This window comes from Pseudopipra pipra, chromosome 11 (assembly GCF_036250125.1).
Source record: "Pseudopipra pipra isolate bDixPip1 chromosome 11, bDixPip1.hap1, whole genome shotgun sequence".
NCBI lineage: Eukaryota > Metazoa > Chordata > Aves > Passeriformes > Pipridae > Pseudopipra > Pseudopipra pipra.
In genome coordinates, this window is record NC_087559.1 from 3,405,167 (window position 1) to 3,426,407 (window position 21,241).

At 40.9% G+C, this 21,241-nt stretch overlaps 1 protein-coding gene and 1 long non-coding RNA gene across 3 annotated transcripts in view; one reads left to right on the top strand and one right to left on the bottom strand.

Annotated features, from left to right (window-relative positions):
• LOC135420137 (contactin-3-like) overlaps window positions 1–16,677 on the top strand; it is a 103,116-nt gene extending 86,439 nt beyond the window's left edge. The window contains exons 10-21 of one of the 2 annotated variants that reach the window (XM_064667166.1): window positions 684–811; window positions 2,192–2,367; window positions 4,890–5,007; window positions 6,154–6,312; window positions 6,408–6,557; window positions 7,436–7,506; window positions 8,372–8,606; window positions 8,759–8,874; window positions 9,530–9,716; window positions 12,895–13,007; window positions 13,930–14,098; window positions 14,662–16,677. In XM_064667166.1, coding sequence (XP_064523236.1) covers window positions 684–811; window positions 2,192–2,367; window positions 4,890–5,007; window positions 6,154–6,312; window positions 6,408–6,557; window positions 7,436–7,506; window positions 8,372–8,606; window positions 8,759–8,874; window positions 9,530–9,716; window positions 12,895–13,007; window positions 13,930–14,098; window positions 14,662–14,762 — 1,723 coding nt within the window. In that variant the 3' untranslated portion in view covers window positions 14,763–16,677. Of the gene's footprint in view, window positions 1–683; window positions 812–2,191; window positions 2,368–4,889; window positions 5,008–6,153; window positions 6,313–6,407; window positions 6,558–7,435; window positions 7,507–8,371; window positions 8,607–8,758; window positions 8,875–9,529; window positions 9,717–11,350; window positions 11,543–12,894; window positions 13,008–13,929; window positions 14,099–14,661 lie in introns of those variants that run through there. The other variant, XM_064667167.1, reaches the window with a different exon arrangement.
• LOC135420138 (uncharacterized) overlaps window positions 8,570–21,241 on the bottom strand; it is a 47,476-nt gene continuing 34,804 nt past the window's right edge. Inside the window, exons 4-8 of the long non-coding RNA XR_010433391.1 lie at window positions 20,134–20,231; window positions 19,593–19,709; window positions 19,083–19,204; window positions 17,430–17,486; window positions 8,570–14,779 (exon numbers count right to left, since the gene is read on the bottom strand). This is a non-coding gene — a long non-coding RNA (uncharacterized LOC135420138). The remainder of the gene's footprint in view (window positions 14,780–17,429; window positions 17,487–19,082; window positions 19,205–19,592; window positions 19,710–20,133; window positions 20,232–21,241) is intronic.

Below are 21,241 nucleotides of genomic sequence, written 5' to 3' on the forward strand. Positions count from 1 at the left end.
CCTGCAGCTGAGGATATGATAGATGGGAGGGCTAGAAATGGGCAAAGAGGGAGGCAAATCATCCTTAACTGTGTACCCCTCCAGTGCTGCTGTCAAGGAAATAATCTCTGCCCTTCTGTCTGTGTATCTCTGTGGATCTTCTCTTGTCCACATCTTTTCTGAGCACCTTTCTGCTTGTTGCATTTGTCTGTCCATTGGGCACGGCTCTCACTGGTGGAGGTTGTGTGGGGTGAAGGGAATTTCCTTTCCTGCAAGTCCTTCCCTGAAGGAATCATCTGAAAAATCCTGTTGTGTCATTATGGTAGTGAGAGATAGTCATTTCAAAGTTGCTGTTCAAGACTGCATGAGGTAAAAAACAGTTGAAGGTTATTCTAGTTTCAATTGGTGCAGCTGAAAAAGATGGAGTTAATGTGGGATTTCTGTCTCTCTCACAGACACACACACATCCCCCCTACATACAACTCTAAAACACTGTCTTTGCTGATGTCCAAAACCAGTAATACATGGATGGGTTCAAATTTGTTGTATATTGTCAGTGAATAGTCATAAAGTTTTCAAGCACCAGGTTGGTAATTGCCCTGGTTTCAGCTGGAATAGAGTTCATTTTCTTCTGATGCAAATTAATATATCTGAGGTAACAGGAGAATATTTTAAAATCTTAAAATCTCTTCATAATTCTTTAGAATCGTGCTGTTAAAGGATGGAGGACTAAGAATAGCCAATGTGACCAAAGTGGATGCTGGAACCTACACGTGCCTGGCAGCAAACCAGTTTGGAACAGCCAGTGGCTCAACAAACTTGATAGTTACTGGTGGGTGAACTGGGATGGAGGGTCTGTGGGAAGGGATGGACTTGGAATTGCAAACTCTGTGACAGGAGTCTGAGTTTGCTTATTGGCAAATTACTAAATGTCGTGGAATGTAAAGAATATGAGAAGTTGTACATTTAACAATCTGTAAAGATAAAAGGATATTTGTTACAGCTCTTTTATTGAGAGGAAAGAGACTGAGGGATTTTCTGTCTTTCACAAAGATATTCTCAGATGTGAGGGAGTTCTGAACACTTTCCTCCCTTCTCTCACTTGTCTAAATACTAAACAGTGCAATTATGCTTTTAAGTTCTTGGGCTTTTTTAAATCTGTTATGGAAAAAAAAATAGTTAATCAAAAAGTGTTTGAGGTAATTTTATATTCCAGTTGAAAATCTGTTTAGCCCAAAGGAAGTCTGTGTGCTGTTTGCTTGTGGAAAAAGATGTGGTAGAAACTCCAGCTTCAGGGGAGCATTCAGGGACTCCACAAGCATATAAAATATTAAGTCAAAAGCAAATTGCACACAGAATTGTTAAAAGGGGTCTTGCCCCTTCCTCCAAGTCATCCATTGCTGGCTGAGATAATGTATTAAAAGAACCAGTGGTTTGTGAAGTTTATCTGAAGAATGTGTTTTCTCATAACATTCTTTTTCAAAGATTTGAATATCTGAAAAATTTTCCAAACTCAGGAGCACAGACTGGAAATGTGAAGCTGTTAATTCACTGAACAAAATAATTCTGTTTGGACCTAAGAGATATACAGGATATGTAATGCACTGGGATATCATATAATTCTAAGTGATTCATGTCCCTTTATATAGAAGTAATAGAATTATATATAAAATTCCTAGAATTAAATATTATTTTTACGGTATTTACAGTAGTTGACATTTTTCTCCAATAATATGAGTCTGGAATAGCAAGCAGCTATTCTTAATGGCACTGTTTACATTTTATATGATGTATGGACCTAAATATCCAATGCAGTCTTCCTCATCTGGATTTGCCCTGGTTTCTGGACTTTATTAGCTCCTTTTTTACTCGCACCTCTTCATCTTCCCAGTGGCTGCTGCTGCTGCTTCTTGCTCTGAAACAGGAGTGTTTTGGAGGCACGAAGCTGAGAGACACAAAGCTGAGAGGCACACACATCTCGAATGGCTGTGGGTTGCAGTGGTTTGGCTTTGTGAAGTGTGTTGGTTTGCACACAGCAGGTTAAAATTCCCCTTTCCAGTGTCAGGCAGCTCCCACTCATCAGTGTGCGAGGACGCAATGCTCCGACAGCATTTCCAGCCCGGCTGCACTGTCAGTCACCGGATGGAATATCAGGAGCAAGCAAAGCTCAGCAGGACAGGAATCCACTAACCAATATTCCTGCTCTCCACAGAGCCAACCAGGATCACCTTGGCACCTTCCAACATGGATGTCACCGTTGGGGAGAGCGTGGTGCTGCCGTGCCAGGTTCAGCACGATCCCATCCTGGACATCACCTTCACCTGGTACTTCAATGGAACCCTCACTGACTTCAAGAGAGATGCTTCCCACTTTGAGAAGGTTGGAGGGGTAAGCTGAGAACACCTTCTCTTCATTTGCCTTACAGGTGTAGACTGACTTAGTTACTGTCTTTTTTTAGTGTATAAAAATAGGAAGTTCCTTCTCTTGCACGGGCATGATTCCAAATCAAAGCCTTACTTTAATGTCTCTGAGGAAATAAAGCATTAAAAAAAATATAGTGGTTTTTTTCACAAAACATGCTCTGTCAGTGCTGAAGAAAAATCCGGGGTGAGTATTGCCTAACTCAGAATTCTGAATCTAGAACATTATACTTGAAAATTTGTCGTAAAGGGCATAGTTTTTTTTATGGAATAGAGACATTTAGGGTGGGGTTTTTTAAAGTTTGTGTTTGTGTAAAGAGGGATTTAAGCTCTTCAGTAGAAGACTTCATAGATATCCAGGAGATCCACAGGAATATTTTATGGGCTTTGTATCACATTAAGGTCAGTGGAATAATTTCATCTGGAGTTACATGCAGGTCGTGGTAAATAAATAAGCCTAAATATGTCCGAGCCTTCCAATAGTTGCAGTGTGTATTTGCTAAATGAAAATATCATTGCAAAAAATAACTTCAGCTTTCTTGGTTGGAAAATAATTTTTTAATAGATAGATTTCTGTGTAATGATGTCTGGGAGGTCCCTGTCACACCTGCCTGAGGTCTCCAGCATTGTAGTTAGTGGGACGTTACGGGATCACCACCCGGTCTTCCAGATGGTTAGAAAACTATGGGATGCAAGGCTGGCTGACTGCTGGTTTTGGTTTTTTTTTTGTTAGGTGATTTATACAGAAAGCATGGCAGACCAAGCAGATGCCCAGATTTTGAGCAGACTTGCCTCTAAACTGGGTATCACTCAGCAATGGCTGGGGCTGTTCTGCAGCTGAGAGAAGCAAAAGCAATTCCAGAAGTTGTTCCTCCTGCATGGAATACTCTTTATTTCTAATATTCCATGTAGTAGGGGGAAAGGAAGATGACCTGGGCTTGTCCCCACTGACAAAGGTTTAATCTGAGCAGGGAGGAATGCAGATACCCCGATGGAAATGGGGGGAGCTTTTTCCTGCTGCAAATTTCTGTGTTCCCCCTGGTACCTTGAGATTCTTCCCCAAAATATCCACAAATATTTTAAATGCAGCATTAATATTTTGGTGCCTTTCATGTCAAGCAAAACTATTCTATTTGGCAGCCCCCTTTGTGGAGATGCCTTAAACTGAGTTTGCTAAAATAAGTTTGTGCAGAACGTAATTTGCTTGTATTCATTGCTGATGTTGGGCATTCCCTGAATATCCACTTCCAATCAAGTAGATGGATTTTAGATTGCTTTTAACCCAACTTTTAATTTATTGTAAGCAATCAGCACTGAATTGTCCTGCAAACAACTTCCATCTGTGCTTTCACAGAAGACCAGGCACACACATGGAAGGGAATCAGGCAATTGGTTTCAGCTTCTGTTGAATAAAGAATTGAGACATTGTAATGCTGAAACAAAGAAAAATAACCAAACATTTGGAAAGGTTAATTTTTTTTTCCTAAGATTAAAATAAACCTAAAAATCATGTCTTTCCCTTTCTCCCAAAGTGCTGTGTGCCCAGGAATCAGTCGTGTGGCCAGAGTAGCTGCAAATACACACAAAGTAGGGCTCTGTCCTCAAACAAATTTTCTCCAGAAAATTTAAATGTAAAGCTTTCAGAAATCCAAATCTGTCTAAGAGGTTTTTCACATGGAAAATACCTTGTGAATGAGGTTAAAGCAGTAATTCAGCTGACATGAAGAGGAGATTTTTTTTTTAAGGGACACTGCCAGTGGTTTAGTATCAAGTTCTCTGCTCAGTGATGTAGAAAACAAATATTTTACAAGGAGCCCTGAGATGATTTGAAGTTACAGTTACTACTCAAGTTCTGTGTGTGTTTCCTGTGACTCAGGATATCAACCACATGCTATGATAAGAGAGAGAACATTGGGGGAGAAAAAACTTAAAGATTAAATATTCAGTGAAGAACAAAGAATAGGCTTGCAAAATGGGAAATTTAGCCCAAGCTTTCAATGAAAGTGTGCTCACAGTATCCTGCAGAATGGCTCAAATTCAGCTTTGTCATTTACACGTTCCTTAAAAATCTGTCATAACTTGGCTTATAAATTCTAGCTATAAATTCCATAAAGCCTGTATAGAAGTTAGATTGGTTCATGGCCATAGAAAGCTTGTTTTTCCCTTTCTTGGGGCTTTGAGACAAATGGTTGATCTGTCACAGGGCACTGATGTTATTGATGCTTCCTGAGAGCAGGAGGTGTGTTCCCAGCCTGAGCTCACCATGGTGTAGCTTAATTCTCCCAAAAAGAGGGACATCACCTCATGTTTGGTAGGAAAATGCTCACAGACAACGAGCATGGAGCAGTAACTTGCTGTCCTGGACAGTGTCTGCTACGCACTTCTTGAGCAATTTGACATTTTTCGTTGATTTCCCTTTACAAATACAGTCTTAATATTAAACTGCAAAGGTAGTGTATTTACATTAACAAGAGCTTTGTGTTTCCACAGAGTGCATCAGGGGATTTAATGATTAGAAACATCCAGCTGAAACACAGTGGGAAGTATGTCTGTATGGTGAAGACAGAGGTGGACAGTGTGGCATCTGCAGCCGACCTGATCGTCCGAGGTACCTTCAGCTTCAGCTCCTATTAATCATATTTTCTTCCTTTTTTTTTATATTGCAGATTACAGAAACAACTGGTGTTGTAGATTACAAACCCAATCCATGACTTGAATTAGGTGATGAATGACTGTGGCTTGAATTATGTCATTCTGCCTTGCAGTTAGGGAGAATTACAGCTCAATTTTGGGATGGAGCCTAATTTTTTCCCAGAGAAATTAAGAGCTGGAGGTTATAATACTGACTTCACATCTTCTCTCACTGACAGTCCTTCAAGCCACTGACAAGAGGGAACTCACTGGCAGCTGTGAGCCAGTTGTGAGTTGCTGCCTCTGCAAACTGAAGCGTTGGGGACTCCAGAATCCTTCCTGTGAAATGGGCAACTGCTGGCAGAGCCCAGGAGAGGCTTTGTCCTAGGGACATGCTGGAGTCTAAAGCATATAATGGAGGCTTATTCCTTTTCATTCAGAGCTGGAATGTTCACAGTTGAGCCAGAACTGTAGCTTTCTTTGCTGCTGTTACAGCTACATTTATTACAGGCAAAAAGCTTTGATCTAGGAAAGCACATTATGTGATCAGCACTTACTCAATATATTTTAAAATATCTCAGATATTTTCCCCTTGTCTGTGTACTGTTAGTCATTTCAACCCCCTTTGCTGGTGCAGATGAGACAAAACCCAGCATTTTTGCCAGGATGCCCAGAATGAGGATTTTCCAGAAGGCAGCAGAAAGCTTGTCTGACTGAATTGCTGCTTGGATTGCTGGTCAGATGTTGGGCTGAAAAATTGTTCCAGTGTGCTGTACAGCAAAACAGCTGTAGGTAACAAATTGGCAGACTACAGAGATGTATTAGTAGATTAAAGGAGGACATTTAGGACTAAAGGGAAAGACAGAGGGTTGGTGCTGAACAATAGTTCTTGGTAAAAAACCAAACCCCAGTCATCTGTTCTACAGTTGAGAGTATTTCAGGTTGAAACGATCAGAGTTAAGTTTAGTGAATGTAAAATAATAATTACAAGTGTTCCTATTCCAAGCTCAATTGTTTCCTTCCTCCCACGGCGCTGACAGAGTGGGAATCCATACTGCTGGTAGTGACTTCCAGGGCTCTGGCTTCACAAAACACTGCCTGTTTTTTTTCATTCTGATTGTAGGCTCACCTGGGCCCCCTGAACACGTGAGAGTGGATGAAATAACTGATACCACAGCTCAGATCTCCTGGCAGGAAGGGACAGATAATCACAGCCCAGTGACCACCTACACCATCCAGGCCAGGACACCCTTCTCAGTGGGATGGCAGAGAGCCACAACAGGTAACACAGTTCTTGTGACGGTTCTGCTGGAATGTTTTTGACCAGGGACACCATGTCCTTAGTTTCCTTTTTTTTTTTTTCTTTCTGTTTAATAGTTCCAGATGTGATCGACGGGAAAACGTTCACAACCACAGTAGTGGATTTAAATCCTTGGGTTGAATATGAATTCCGTGTAGTTGCCACTAACAAAATAGGAGGTGGAGAACCTAGTTTGCCCTCAGAAAAAGTAAGAACTGAAGAGGCAGGTTAGTGGGTTCTTCTCTTTGTTTTCAATTCAAGAATCTTGAATGTTAGCAAAAAAAGGGCCTGTTCATATCTTTGGCTCTTTGCAAACAAGCTTGGAATTGCCATTGGATATAAAAGCCTATAACTAGTTTGTCCATTTTTTTTTCATTTAGCTGTGGGACAATTTGTGTTGCATTACTGAACATCACAGAAGCCTAACATCTAAATCCATTTAAACTGTATTTAGTATGCCAAAAGCTGCCAGTTCAGGCAGTGCTGCAGAGTCTGAAGGTATTAATGGATGGAAAGAGTTTAATTTTGACAGGGATTTTTCATTCATGGTGTTTGATCAGTGTACACTTTCCATGTAACAAGCACAAGGCTCAGAAGAACCCATCAATTAAAACCCCAGTTAACTTGGAATAAGGCCATTGCCCAGTTTATCTGGATAACATCGCTGAAAGTATTCAAGGCAGGCTGGATGGAGCTCTGTGCAACCTGGTCTAGTGGAAGGTGTCCCTGTCCACAGAAGTGTGGTTGGAACAAGATGATTTTAAGGTCCCTTCCCACTCAGGCCATTCTGTGATTCTATAAGTTAACCCTGTTAAAGAAATGAAGCATGTCTGCAGTTTTTAGAATTCATGAACACAGCAGACATGCTGTAGTCTGTGAGATCTTTAGGTGCTCAGAGAAACCTCAGGCTGGCCCAGGGATGGGAAGCAGGAGGGTGAATGTGGGACAGGGCTGGGGCTTTCCAGGACTGCCCATCCTGTCCCAAAAGCATTTACCCTGATTGCACGAGGAGTATGAATACAACTGGGTTAAATTGCATGAGGTTAATGTGACATGGTCTCTTGTCTCTACACTGTGCAGACAGCTCTATGTTTCCTTTCCACAGTTCCCGAAATTCCCCCCTCTGAGGTCAGTGGGGGAGGAGGCAGCAGGTCTGAGCTGGTCATAACGTGGGATGTAAGTTTGCTGGCAAGCAGTTTTCTTCAGAGAGTGATTGTTCCCATGCAAACTCTTCAGAGCTGAATTTCCCTGGCTGCAGCAGCTTCTCCTCTGGGATGTGTCTGTGCTTGGTGCCGTGTGTGATGTGAGCTCTGCACGTTTGCCTTCCCTCCCTCGCTGCCACGTGTCGCTGTGCTGGGTGGCAATGCCTGGGAAATTTAGTTAGTTTGGCTGGGGTTGCTTCTGTTCTCAAACAAATGTTAATGCTAAAAAGGGCCAGGAGGACAGGGCAAGAGGAGGGGGGGGAAGGTTAAGCCAAAGAATTAGGCTTTACAGTGCGAATTTGCAGTTCTTGCTTTCCTACCATTAACTCTGGATGCATGTGCTAATCAACACACTCACCTACTGGTTTATATCATATATCCCCTTCTTAAAGATTTAAAAAAATGTTAATATTCTGTTACTACCAGTGCTTACTCTGTGTGGTTATCTAATCATACGTGAGAGGAAGCTTTAAGCAACTGTATTCAGGTAGTATTGGATTGTGCAATAGCTGACTGAGCAATTATTCATTTTTTATGAACTGTGGATTGATGAAAAAAAATTTATTTACTGGAGAGTGTCTTAAAGCAGAATACTTAGTGGAAGACAAAGATTATACCTGAAAATTGTTCTCTTCTTGAAGTGCAAACCTTAAAATAGGTTCAGGGGAACACATTTTGCTCTGCTGTACCAGAGTTAATTGGCTGATGGAACGATGCCAAAGGCAGTGCCAGAACCTGGTTGCAGTCATGTACATAAGTCTGTTGGCACTTTATTCCTGCAAAACATACCCAGTGCAGTGTGTGGCTTCACAGATTTCTGTCTGTTGCTTTTCTCACAGCCCATCCCTGAGGAATTACAGAACGGAGAAGGCTTTGGCTACGTCGTTGCTTTCCGCCCCTCTGGCACCACAACGTGGATACAGACTGTGGTCACCTCCCCTGACACCCCAAAATACGTGTTCAGGAATGAAAGCATCTTGCCCTTTTCACCCTATGAAGTCAAAGTTGGTGTCTATAACAATAAAGGAGAAGGGCCCTTCAGTTCAGTCACCACGGTTTATTCAGCTGAAGAAGGTACATGATTGAGCTGCTTCCAAATATTTACTGTGAGCCGTTCCATCAGAGAACAGCAACAGTTCATAGAAATGAGATCTTCTGTTCACATGTTTATTTGCACAGTCCCCAGTTCTGTTTGTCACCTCTCCTTCCTTGGTTTCCCAATGCAGAGCCCAGCACAGCCCCCTCTGGAGTGTCTGCCACCAGCCTGTCCTCCTCGGCCATCGAGGTCTCCTGGGCACCCATTCCCTGGAAGATAAGCAATGGGAGGTTATTGGGCTATGAGGTGAGTTTATTTAACTAAAAATATTCAAATAACCCCCCCCAGTTGATTTAAATAAAATACACTCCCCTTTGCAAATGGCCATGGGCCAGAAGGGTCATGCAGGCTGCGGGACAGCCACACAGATTTACAAAAGATTGCCCCAAATCTTACTCTTCCTGCCCCACCCACACCCAGAGGAAGGATAATTTCTTCTATTATTGCAAAAAAGATCACAGACTGAAATTGTGGTTTTCTTCCTGTGCTGATAGATAGTCATGTGTCTAACATGTCTTCAAACTGACATATTTTTTCAGAATTACATTTACTTTCAGAGAAACTTTTTCATAGGGTACATTTTCCTGAGTTTAACTTGTTTTCTCTTTAATGAAGTAATGGTTTTCCTCTTGTCATTCTTTAATTCAAGCGAGATCTAATATTTCAATTTTCTTTTTCCTACAGTCACACTAAAAAGAGCAGCAGGCGTGAGAAGCAGATGGATAAGAATATTTTATTTTTGCACAGTAAACACATTTCTGAAACTTTAATGTATTTCTACCTTTTTCAGCTGAGGGGAAAAAAAAAAAAACCCCTGCACTTAAAAGAGTCAAGTGCATTGCTGTGGGTGAACAGTCCATTCCATGCAAGATTTAAATGGTTTTGCTTTTATATCTCCTAGGTTAGGTACTGGAATAATGGTCAGAAAGAAGAATCTTCAAACAGAGTAAAAGCAGCAGGGAATGAAACATCAATAAGAATCACGGGTTTGAGGAGCAACTTGGCTTATTACACAGCTGTCCGTGCCTACAACAGTGCTGGGGCTGGGCCCTTCAGTGCCACCGTGAATGCCACCACTAAAAAGCCACGTGAGTATCTGGAATTCAAAGTGGGGAGAGACTTAATGGTGTGCAGGAAAAACAGTGGCATTACTGGGAATCACACAGTATGAGTCAGTGACTTGAATTTTCGTGCAGTCCAGGGCAGGGGTTGGTTCTAAGCACAGTTAAATCAAGCTTGGAGCTTCCTCCCTCCGTGGCTCCAGCAGGACGAGTAAAACTCAGCTATGCCAGTGGAACCCAAGAAAGATGTGTAATTTCTGCACAGAACCTTTATTATGCTTCTAATGACTGGAAGAAATTGAAAAGAAAAATCTCTGTTCTTCAGAAGGGGGGAAAAAAAAAGAGACTTGTTGAATTTTTCAGCGTTCTATAACATATTTATAAGTTCTCTAGGGCATGGCTTTTGAAATGCAGTGATCCTCATACAGTTCATGCAAAACAATCCTTCATGTCCACTGTTTCCCCTTGAACAAATTGCACAAGAGGCCACTTTGCTGTTACAAAGGAGAAATTAAGCTGGAGAACAGATTGTCAAAGGCTGCACTAATTTTTCTACAGTGGAAATATTTTTATTGGGCTCCTCCACTGTAACCCAACCCCGAGTCAGGGTCATCACTCTTGAAGGATTTCTGTCAGAGGCACGAGAACATACAATTAAATATATCTGAAAGGTCAAACTCCCTGGAATAGTCATTAACATCCTTCTACCAGAAATAGTTGTGTCATTAATATTATGAAATAAGCTAATTTATCAGAAATTATTTTAGGCAAAAACGAGTGTCAGGCTGTCACTGAGGACTAAACCAACTCAGATTTGCCAGAGTTTAGATATATTATATGCAGAGTTACCATGAATTGCTGATCTGAAGTAACTCACTGCCTGTAGCCTGGACAGGACATGTGATAAGTAATTTTTTCTCTAATTAATCAACTTTGTGGCTGGTGCCAGCCTGGTCAGCTCAGGGATTTTCAGTCCTTTTTTAGTGGCCACGTGCCTTTGGGATGTGTGAGAACTGGACACTGGTTTGAACAGATCTGGATCAGGCCCTTGGTCAAGATTGCTGCTATTTGGAATAATTAAAAAGGAAAAATTAATTGCATGTGACTAAAGAGAGCAAAACCATTGCACTACAGTGTAATGTCACTCTGAAGGATCTTGCTAACTACCAGTTGAATTGACTAAGACAAATAATTCTCTCTGCTGCTACAGCAGAAGCTGATTTTTCATTCAAAGGTGTGATTTTTAATCAATCCCAATTTCTACTTTAACTTGAATATTCGTGATTGATGTGTTTTTCGCCGTGAAGGATTTACATTCCCCCACAGGGCCTACAAGGTACCTCTCAGTAACTCCAGCCATATCAAGAAATACAAATACTTCAGTTCAACTGGCACTATATTTCAAGATTGAAAATTGAGTCCTTGACAAATAAAGTATCTTTGCTTTTATATTTGAAATATTCCTGTTTGCAAGCCCAAAATAACAGGTGGAGGTTTTTTATAAAATATGCTATATAAAATGGCAAGTGACTGGGGAAGACTTGCCTAAGTTTATAAGACAAGGTGTCACAATTATTTCATATTTAGAAAGTCTTAAAATACAAGCAAATGTGTTCTGTCAGTCAATTCTAATTCAGAGAAATATTCATGTTCATGACCAGCTTTAAGCATCTGAAGAGTCTCAGAAATCCATGCAGCTATTTGCATCCTTAGCCCTGGACATGTACTTCCATGACATGATGGATCAGGATCTGACCTGGTACAGATGAAGCTCTGCAGTTCTGAACACTGAAGATTACTGGAGATTTTGATGTCTGAAGCAAATTGGAGCCTTCTGAATCCCTTCCATAAGCCCAGTGATAGATAGAGGCTTACAGTTTTTATATATAATTATTCTTCCTTTTTTCACATGTCATCTTAATATTTTGTTGTGGATTTCAAGAATGACTCATTTCTTTTGAAATTCAGCTTTAATATCCCAGTGTGAAAACTACTCATATATGCTGTAACACTTCATTCTCAGGAGTGAAACAATCTCCTTTTACATTTCCAAAATGTGGTTATTATTAGTACATCAGGTTAAATCTTACTCGGTGCATAGAACAAGGCAAATGCTACAAAAAATACCTGTGAGTGGTTGTTTGACTTCAGAATAATTTCTTTAAGTCTCGCTCGTACATTTTTGTGTCTATTTTTGAAGTATAATCAGATGAGTTTTGAGCTGACTGCTCATGGAAAGAAGGTAGAGAGTTACCTGTGGGAAGGAATTGAAATGAGGAGGAGAAAGGAGGGGGGAAAAAAAAAATAAGCACAGGGATACAAGTGTTCAAAACCACTGTTAGTGCTTGGTACTTGAACCTCCAGCATGAAAGCACAGCCCAGTCCACCTAAGCAGCAGTTGCCTCCACTAGGTGACAGCAGCAGTAAATTGTTTCCTTGACACATTTAGAAAAGATTTTAATCATTGATTGTGTCACCACGTGGCCCATTTTCTGGGAGACCAACCTGAGGTATCGTAAGAGGTTTGTTCTTCCTTTGCCTGCCCTAAGAGCTTGGCAGTTCCAAGATATATGAAAGCACAGCCCAAAGGATGCAGCTCCTTTGGAAATAACAGGCTCAGGTTGCTAATGAACAAAAAGCCAGTAGAGTGCCTTGGCCAAAGCCCACTGTTGTTCAGCTCAGACATGAGCAGGGGCTGCAGGTCAGAATCTTGAGTTAAGAGAACAAAAAAAATAGCCCTGTGAAGTATTTCTACATTACAGACATTAAAGTGAATAAGGTAGTGTGTAGATTTGAATAGTCAGTAAGACTAAATTTATCTAACAATATCTTATGAAGAATTTTCTTGTTCTTGGCACTGCACTAAAACTGTAAATTTTCTGTTACCACCATTGTTTTCCCCAGCTTGTTCTAATTGATCACCCACATCCTAAGACACATGCTTCTATCTGGCTGCATTTAATGAAGGACAATCAACAGATAATTCAGCTTCAGAAATAACATTTATGTGGCATTCTGTTTTTTCCTTCCTTCTATTTTTCCAATTTAGCCTCTGAACCATAACGTGTACAAACGAGGAACCTGCATTTGAGTTGCTTTTGCATCCAAAATGTAACAACAGTCAATTGCCTGAACTATTTCCTACTGTTGAATAAATCACTAATGCCAATTAAATTAAAGTCATACTTTTATTATGTATTTGAAGCACCCAGTCAACCTCCAGGAAACGTCGTGTGGAATGTCACTGACTCCAGAGTTATCCTGAGCTGGGAGGAGGTGACAGCTCTGGGGAACGAGTCCGAGGTGACTGGGTATAAGGTCAGTGAAAACAGAGCTGAAAGCAATCCAAAGTTGGCTTTTTCTTGCCTATTTGCATGTTCAGAGGATGCCCAATGTCACAGCCTTCTTACAGATTTTAATCACATTCTAACAATGTCTCATAACCACAGTCCTTTTTACCACTAATTAATTACCATTAATGTACACTAATGCCTTCTCCTCATGCCTTCTCTTGGGATCCCACTTACCACACGTGTAACACTTGGATCTTAGAACCTGCAGAACACTTACCACATCTATAAAACTTACTAAAAATATGTAACACCTAAATATATAACACTTCAGAAGAAACTATATAATCCAAGATTTAGCCTGGTGGACACAGCTTCCCTTCCTGGCCAGGTCTATGTATAGTACCACACATATCAAACTGGTATTTTTAAACCCTTTTTCTTCTTACCTACTGTGGGACTTGCTCATTTTCCTGATAGAAATTACATCTGCTCTAAATCTGATCAGCACACAAGTGTACAAGTATTTAAATATGTCATATAAGTGTAAAAGAATAGTTGAGGATGTTCTTGATAAGCTCTGTGTAGCTGGATCCCACATGATATATTCCCACTTAAAAGATTTAGCTGAAGATCTGAGTTGTATTGGCAAGAAATTCATGTTTACAGCTTGTTCCAGTGTCCCACCACCAACTATATTATTACCTATAATAACAATTGCAATCAAAACAATATATAATACGTGTTATCATTCTACACTGTGCCATTTCTAATTAAACCTGTTGATTGATGTTACCTTCTTTCTTAAAACGTAATTCCGCACGAGAACATTCACCCAAAAAAAAAAAAAAATTCAGATCTTTTCACCCCGAAAAGAAACCTGGATTCTGAGAAGCCCAGCTCAAAACTGGCAGGGCAGGTCCTAGAGGAGGATGTTGCCTGTGTTGCAGGTTTTGTACAGGACCAGCAGCCAGGGCAGCGTGAAGGTGCTGAGCACGGAGCAGACGACGGCCGAGCTGTGGCTCCAGTCCAACGACGATTATATCATCGAGGTGAAGGCCACCACCGAGGGGGGGGATGGCACCAGCAGCGAGCAGATCCTCATTCCCAGGCTAGCCAGTAGGTTCAAGCTGCTTCCCCCTTCAACTTTGTCCTTTCAGGAACAAAACAAAAAAAAAAAAGGGAATTAATACTTATACGTTGGGTGGTAATAAGGTCATAAAAAGAAAAGCAATTAACAGTCTTCACGCCCTTATGCTTGACAAACTCCATCCTGCTGAACTGGTAAATTACCATGTAAATTAGTATTAAAAATGTTAACTTTTTTGCTTTTTCTCCTTTTTTTTTTTTTTTTTAAATTATTACCTTGAAAGTAGAGTCATAGAAACACAGAATCATTAAGGTTGGAAAAAACCTCCAAGGTCACCGAGCCCAACCTCTGACCAAATACCACTTTTTGTCAGCTAAACCAGAGCACCATTCATACAATTTCAGCATTTTGCAAGGCGTTTCTGTAGTTCAAAAATATTTACTGTGTTTTTGTAAATTTCTACTGTTTGTAAGAAGTAAAACAAAAAAAAAAAACCACAATAATTTTTTGCTTAGCATCTGGGAAGGGTAATAGTTTGGCACAGCACACAGTCATGCTTTCATTTAATCCTGACCTTTTCCATTTGTTACAGGTATGGATGCAAGAGGTTCTGGTCCATCAGTCTTGAATATCTTCAGTGTGTCCAGCTTCTTAGCAACAGTATTTTCCTTGACCCTTAATTCAGTGTTGTAATGATATATTTGCATTTCCTGCAAGAAAAAAAAAGAATTGGTTACTAAAGTGCTTTTTTTAAAAAAAAAACTGCAGTGGTTAATGCATGTTTTTCTTCTATCCTGACGTGTTTTTAAATTCTTTATATTTCACTGTAAGTTGAAGTAAAAATACCATGTAAAGTTTAGCAAATCCTTTAAAAAGGAATCTGAAATGCCTTAATACTTGAACCAAAGGAGTTTACATATTACATACTTCAGATACAGTGTAAGAGAGAGGGAGAGCAATGGCACTATGGTCAGAGGAAGAGCTTAGCTCAGTGAGAAACTCCATTTTTGCAGCGACACCGAACTGTTCTGGGGATGTTCTGCATCGTTACAATACTGTTCTACAGAGAAAAGATGGAATCAGAGACATGGGTGTTGTCAATCAGGTGATAACACACGGACCAAGTGGCTGTTCTTCAGACAGTGTCACAACCCAGGAGGTTTGGATCAGTTTTCCTAGTGCCCTTTGTGTCAGTTATTCTAAATCTAGCGAGAAATCCCAGGTGGAAGGGAGGGAAAAGTCTCAATATGAGTGTTAGTTTTGCACAGTCCACGCTGGGGTGTCCAAGAGGGGCCTCCAGTGCTGCTCCTAAGAAATGATCTCACAGCTGTGTTTCAGAGAGGCCTCTCTTTTTTATCACAGATGTTCATGCACCTGTTCAAACACCTGCCCTTCCTCTCCATCCATAAATTTTGAAGTTCATTTCCTCAAATCCCCACCTTATATTTCTTAACCAGGTTCTTCATTCATAACCAAACTCTCCCACCTTCAGGCTCATTTTTATTGCCCTCCCTGTGTGTTAGTGTTCCACTAACAGGAGTTCCCAGTTGGAAGCACTGTTGGAATGCAGTTGCACCATGGCCTTATGAAAAGGGACGACCACCACCTCCCTACCTTGAGATGTGGTGCTTCCAGATGTGCAGCCCCAAATTATCTTGCTCTTTTATCATCTACCACACTGCACTATAAGCATCCTTAATTCAGTGTTACAGTCAGAACTCTCCTTCCTGCTGCTCTTTAACCCATTCAAAACTATCTCACCTGGTCTGGCTCTCAGACACACCCCACCACTGTCCCATGATTCTGGTAAGTTTATGGCAATACTGTAGGAGATAATAAAAAATTACACAACAGCACTTCAGGCTTGCTATTATAGAGAAATCTGTGCTTGCTTTCATAGCAGTATATTAAAGATACATTAAACCTGGTCCATTTGACACCTATATTTGTGAATTTAGTCAAATCAGCCTTTTAGACACCTTTTAGGGAGCTGACAACATCCCTGTAACAGCACACATGACATAAAGAATATCCTTTTAAAGACTGTTCTTTTTAATTTCACAGTATTATTACAACACACAGAACCACAAAGGGAGAACCAGGATTAATGAAATTATGGTAGCACTGTAGAAAAAAAATACCTTGATATGCATTCAGATAGCAAATTACCTGATTAGCTCCAGCTGACACTATGTCCTAACTGTTGAAGTAAGCAAGAGCTGTATATAATGTACATATAGAGCTATAAATGACTCGTTGCTTTTCCATGTGGCAAACCAGTGTTGTTTTCAGACACATGCAAAGGGGGGGGGGGGGGGGAGATGGAAATACAGGTGTTCCTAGTAAGTATATAGTTATGTTTCATGCAACAAAGGGTGACTCTGTTGTTTCACACAATTCTAGTCCATGTTCCTGTACTGCCATTCTCATGGAATTACATTGTATTATTTAATTTCTAGTTATATATCTCCATGAGATATGTACCAGGTACCTTGTTTCATATTGAAAAGTTCAAAATTTATCCTTAAAACTTCCAGTTGTGTGTGTATCCTATGGTTATCTGTATGCATTTTTTTCTATTGCTCTAATAAAATATTTATTACATTGAGGGATAGTAGAATATTTCAAAGTATTATTGCTTGTTCCCATTATATATTTGCACATTTAGGGGGTATAATGCATCTAAAAATGGTTGTGCTTGAGCTGCTGAGCTCCATCTCTGCCCACAGGTTTACAGCAGAGTGGACAAAAAGCCACTTCCCTTTCCCTAGCTTCATTTCCCATCTATCCAATTAGGCTGTTTCCTCTCCTCTGAAATGGAAAAAAAAAAAACCAATGTAATTACATTGAAGAAGAGTTAGTTCTTTATAGTAATTTATTCAGTGTATCACTATTTAGCATTAAGCTGCACATCCTGTTTTCCACTGCATTTTCCTGTTCCCTACACAGCTGCATTTTCTTGTAAAGCCCAGACTTTTCAGCAAAAAAACCTTCTCCCTGGTACCACAGCTTAAGCTTTTAAAGTGTGGATTCCACCTGCATAACAGGGAGCTGATCCAGGTGCTGCCATAAGGGTTAATAATGATGCCAACACAAGTATATTGAATAAATGGGGTTTTCCCTTTCAGGTGGTTGTAGGGGTGGACACATGTGCCTTGCTCTGCTTCCCCCATTGTCCATATAAGTCGTCTTTAAACTGATCTCTGTTTCTTCTATCATCTTAATTTAGTTAATGGTTATTTGCATTAATAAAACTGACTTGATTCTCCAGTGAGCTGGAACAAAATAAGTTGTCATTGGGAAAGTACAGGAGGAAAAGGTGAAGAGGCAGTAAAGGGAAAAGGAAAGGGATAAGCCTACCTCTAGCAAGCATTTCCAGAGCAGCTCCCATGACTATCCAAAATTAGCAATTCAGTCCTGGGGTGAAAAAAAAAAAAAAAAAAGAAAGAAAACTAATCAATAATAATGAAAAATATGAATAACATTGCTTATACGACAGGAACTGTGGATAGTGGGGCAGGTAGTTCTGCCATTCCACTCTGAGTTGTACTTCCACCAAAACCAACAGCACTTTGGCACAACTATTATTTGAAATCTAGTAAGAAAGAAGGATAGATTTCAGTCACAGTCCTTAGTAAAGCATTACTGTAAATTGCATTGTTTTCAATTCCCTATCCAAAAGCAGAGCTGTATTCTAAAGCCTGAATTTCTCAGAGGTAGCTGGAATAAGAATTTTAAAAAAACACAACTTTTTCTTTGGACAGCTTACTGCTGGATATGTTACAAATATGCAGGATCCTCTATGAATACAAAACGAGTTAAAAACTAATATCACTTCAGCCCAGAGAAATATTGGAGATCTCCATTTTCAACTTAATTTGCCTTTCAGTGGTGGAATGCAGACGTGGGCAGTGCCTGTCAGGTTGTATATGTTATGTCTTAATAACAGGCAATAAAGCAAGCTGTCCTGCATGAGGGAGTGCATTAATCTGACAGCTCTCTGTCTGAAATAAATAACAATGGAATATTGTGAAAATAAAACAGGTTTGTAAACAGGCCCTAGCTCTTTTAGGGAAAACAGCCACCTGGATTGTTTTATATGCTAATGCTTTGAACTCCTGAAAAGCAATAAAAAGGGATATGTTTAGCAGGGATAGAACTGAGTGTGCATTGCTCTGGTTTTTAGTGAGGCTGCTTGATAAAAAGAGGCACTTTAAATGTGGGGCTTGCACAGTGGGAGCTGCCCCGGGGTGGGGGATGTGGGACATCCCTCACTGCAGCTCTGGAGATCAGTCTGCCCTCTTGGAAAAGGGATCTCCACAGCTCCCAGCTGCCTCCCTGGCATGGTCACAGCTTGGGTCTCCCTGGGAAGCAGGAGGTACAGCCTGGAAAGAGGACAAGAATTCCTCTTTTTCCAAGCTACTCCAAGCAGCCTCAGCAAAGCTCTGCTTCTCAGAGGTGATGGTAATGTCTCACCTTTGGCTTGGAAGTGTTTCCCAAGGTCAGCTGAGGGTGTGGGCACCTTGTTCACATCCTCTGTGCTGCCTCTTGTGAGGTGCATCACTGAATTCCCTTCCCCAAAATTTTTGATATTTTGACAGACACTCACCTTTCCTTTCATGGATCCTCTTCATCACCTGAACTGCCACACTGCAGTGTCTGCACGGGCCCTTGTTGTAATTCATCCCCTGCTCTTGCTTTGGGTTTAAACTCTCTGGTTTGAGACTTCACACTTTGTGCATGAGAGTGTTTCAGTATTAGAATTTTGCAGGACCTTCATGTGCATCCTTCCTTTGCTTTTTCCATCCTTAAGGGTCAGGAAAACTTGATAAACTCACTTGGAATTAAATTTCCTTTCTGGAGCTCCCTGCTGATCTTTTTGAGGTCAGGAAGTATCTTTGAAAGTCTTTTTTTTTTCCCTTTCAAATGCACAAATACAGGAGACGTGCCAGTAACCCCATGCAGCATTTCTAAGACACTTTCTTCCTAATGTACCCAAGATTATTTTCTTACCCTTTAAGGGCATAATTAGTGCTGTGAGGTCTGGGCCATGCCTGCTCTCTGTGCTGTGCTCTTCATTCCAGCTCAGCCATTAATTCTCTTTGGGTGGGGGAACATCAGGGCATTGGCAAATGCTGAAAAAGGAAGGAAGGAAGGATCAAAAGCATCCTGTTAGGAGCCATGGGAAAGGGTGCAGCTTCAAGATGCTCATTAATTCAGCCCGTGATAATTTAAACTCAAAGCAACTCCTGGGACAGCGGGACATCCAAAATTACCCGTCAGGAAAGAGAAACTTTGGAGGTCCTTGCTGCCCTCAGCCTCCCAAATCCCACACTCCCTTGGGATGCAGAATGAGAGGAGGGACATGGAATTGCTTCCCCTCTCCATTCCCAGCCTAGGGTGCAGGACTGGAGTCCTCCAGCAGCACACAGGGGGGGTTTGCCTGCCCTTGCAGAAGAACAGACTGAATTTTTTGTCACCTCTAGGAAAGGGGCTGGAAATGTTCCCCTGAGATGGGAGCACCTGAATGCACTCCCTGTGCCCATTCCTTCCTAAGAGGGGATTTTGACAGGCAGGAAAGGTGTCCATTGGGGTTGCTCTCCCTGGTGATTCCATTTTAGGGGATCATTCCGTTTTATGCTGGAACACAAGCAATGACCTGTTACACCAGCTAAAGACATGAAAAGAAACAAGTCAGAGAAAACAAGGGAAAGTCCAGCCTTTCGTGCCCCTTATGAACCAAATAATAAATCTTTTTCCCAGCTGAGGGCCTGTAAAGCAGTTGATGAGAAAAGGACATGTGTTTAACAAGAATTTCCCTCATTAGCAATCCAAGGAGGGCCATGCTTAAGGCAGACAAATAATTTAATTTTGTCACACTTCCTAACATTGCCACCAAACGGAGGCATTTACAGTCACACTTGTCACAACACTAATTATCTATTTGAACAGCAGAGCTCCACTGATTGAATGAGTTCTGCAGTGAGATCATTTCATCAGCAGCATCTGATTGTCATGACTTTTTGGATATAGACTATAATGACAGGAAATATGGCTTTGGTACCTTTACAGCAGCTTCAGATGAGACAGAGGGGAACTTCTGCAGCAGCCAAAAGCTTCTGCTCATGGACTGGAAAACAATGTCCTGGGGGCTTGTGTTGCCTTGGAAACATGAAAAATAAAGCACCATTAATTACCTATTTTCAAGCAACCAGTGTATCCAGTGCTGAGGGCCTGATCCAAGGCTAATGAAACCCTCACCCCAATTTCAGCACACTTGGACTGATCAATCAGCTCTTCTGAGCAAGGGGAGGACCGAGGCAGAACAAAGCTCTGCCAAGTTTTACTTCTGGCTGCAATTCCAGAAGGCTCCAGGCAGACACTCTGAGTGCAGTGGCTCCTCTTCCCTTCACACCCATGACTTTGAAAACATCTTCAGCTGTTTGGGTTTTTTTTTTAAAATACATGCCCTCTTTTTTTGAAGAGGTACTAACAGCTGAACTAATAAACATCAGGCAAAACCTGTGTATAAATCGCACATACATATATTTTCTCCAGATTGGAAACCAAGCTGATAGTCCTGGGCACTGGCACAGAACCACGAGTTCAGCCAGACCTTCTGCTGTCATTCTTTCTACCCAAAAGACTGCCAAAATAGTCCCTACTATTATATCTTCTGTACAGTCACTTTTAAGTGTAATTAAACATTTTTAACTGCAGAGTGTTTGCTGTTTTTCCTCCCATTAGTCACTGGTGCTTTGGTCCTGATTTTATAATTGGGAAATATAACTGTACAATAACTCCATGAAATAACTCTAATAATAAATAACTCTCTGGAATTGGTGAAAGTAGAATCAACTTCTTCTTTATGGGAGTTTGAAGTTATCCTAAAATTTTCTGTTCACCCCTGCTGCCAGCACAGTCCAAAGCAATCAGCTAAAACTCCAAAAGTATGGGAGGACAAAAATAATTCCAGTAATTTGGAGATCCTGCCCACAGTACAAGTTTGGGGCACAGCAACCTCCCAGGCTGCTGGAAAAGAACCACTTTCATCTTGTAATACAATGCAAATGCTATTTTTACACCGGTCCCAGATATTTTAAGCAAAAATTTGCTTAAAAAAGACTGAAAGACAATCTCTTCCTTTCATTTGCTTCCATTTCTAAATGAGC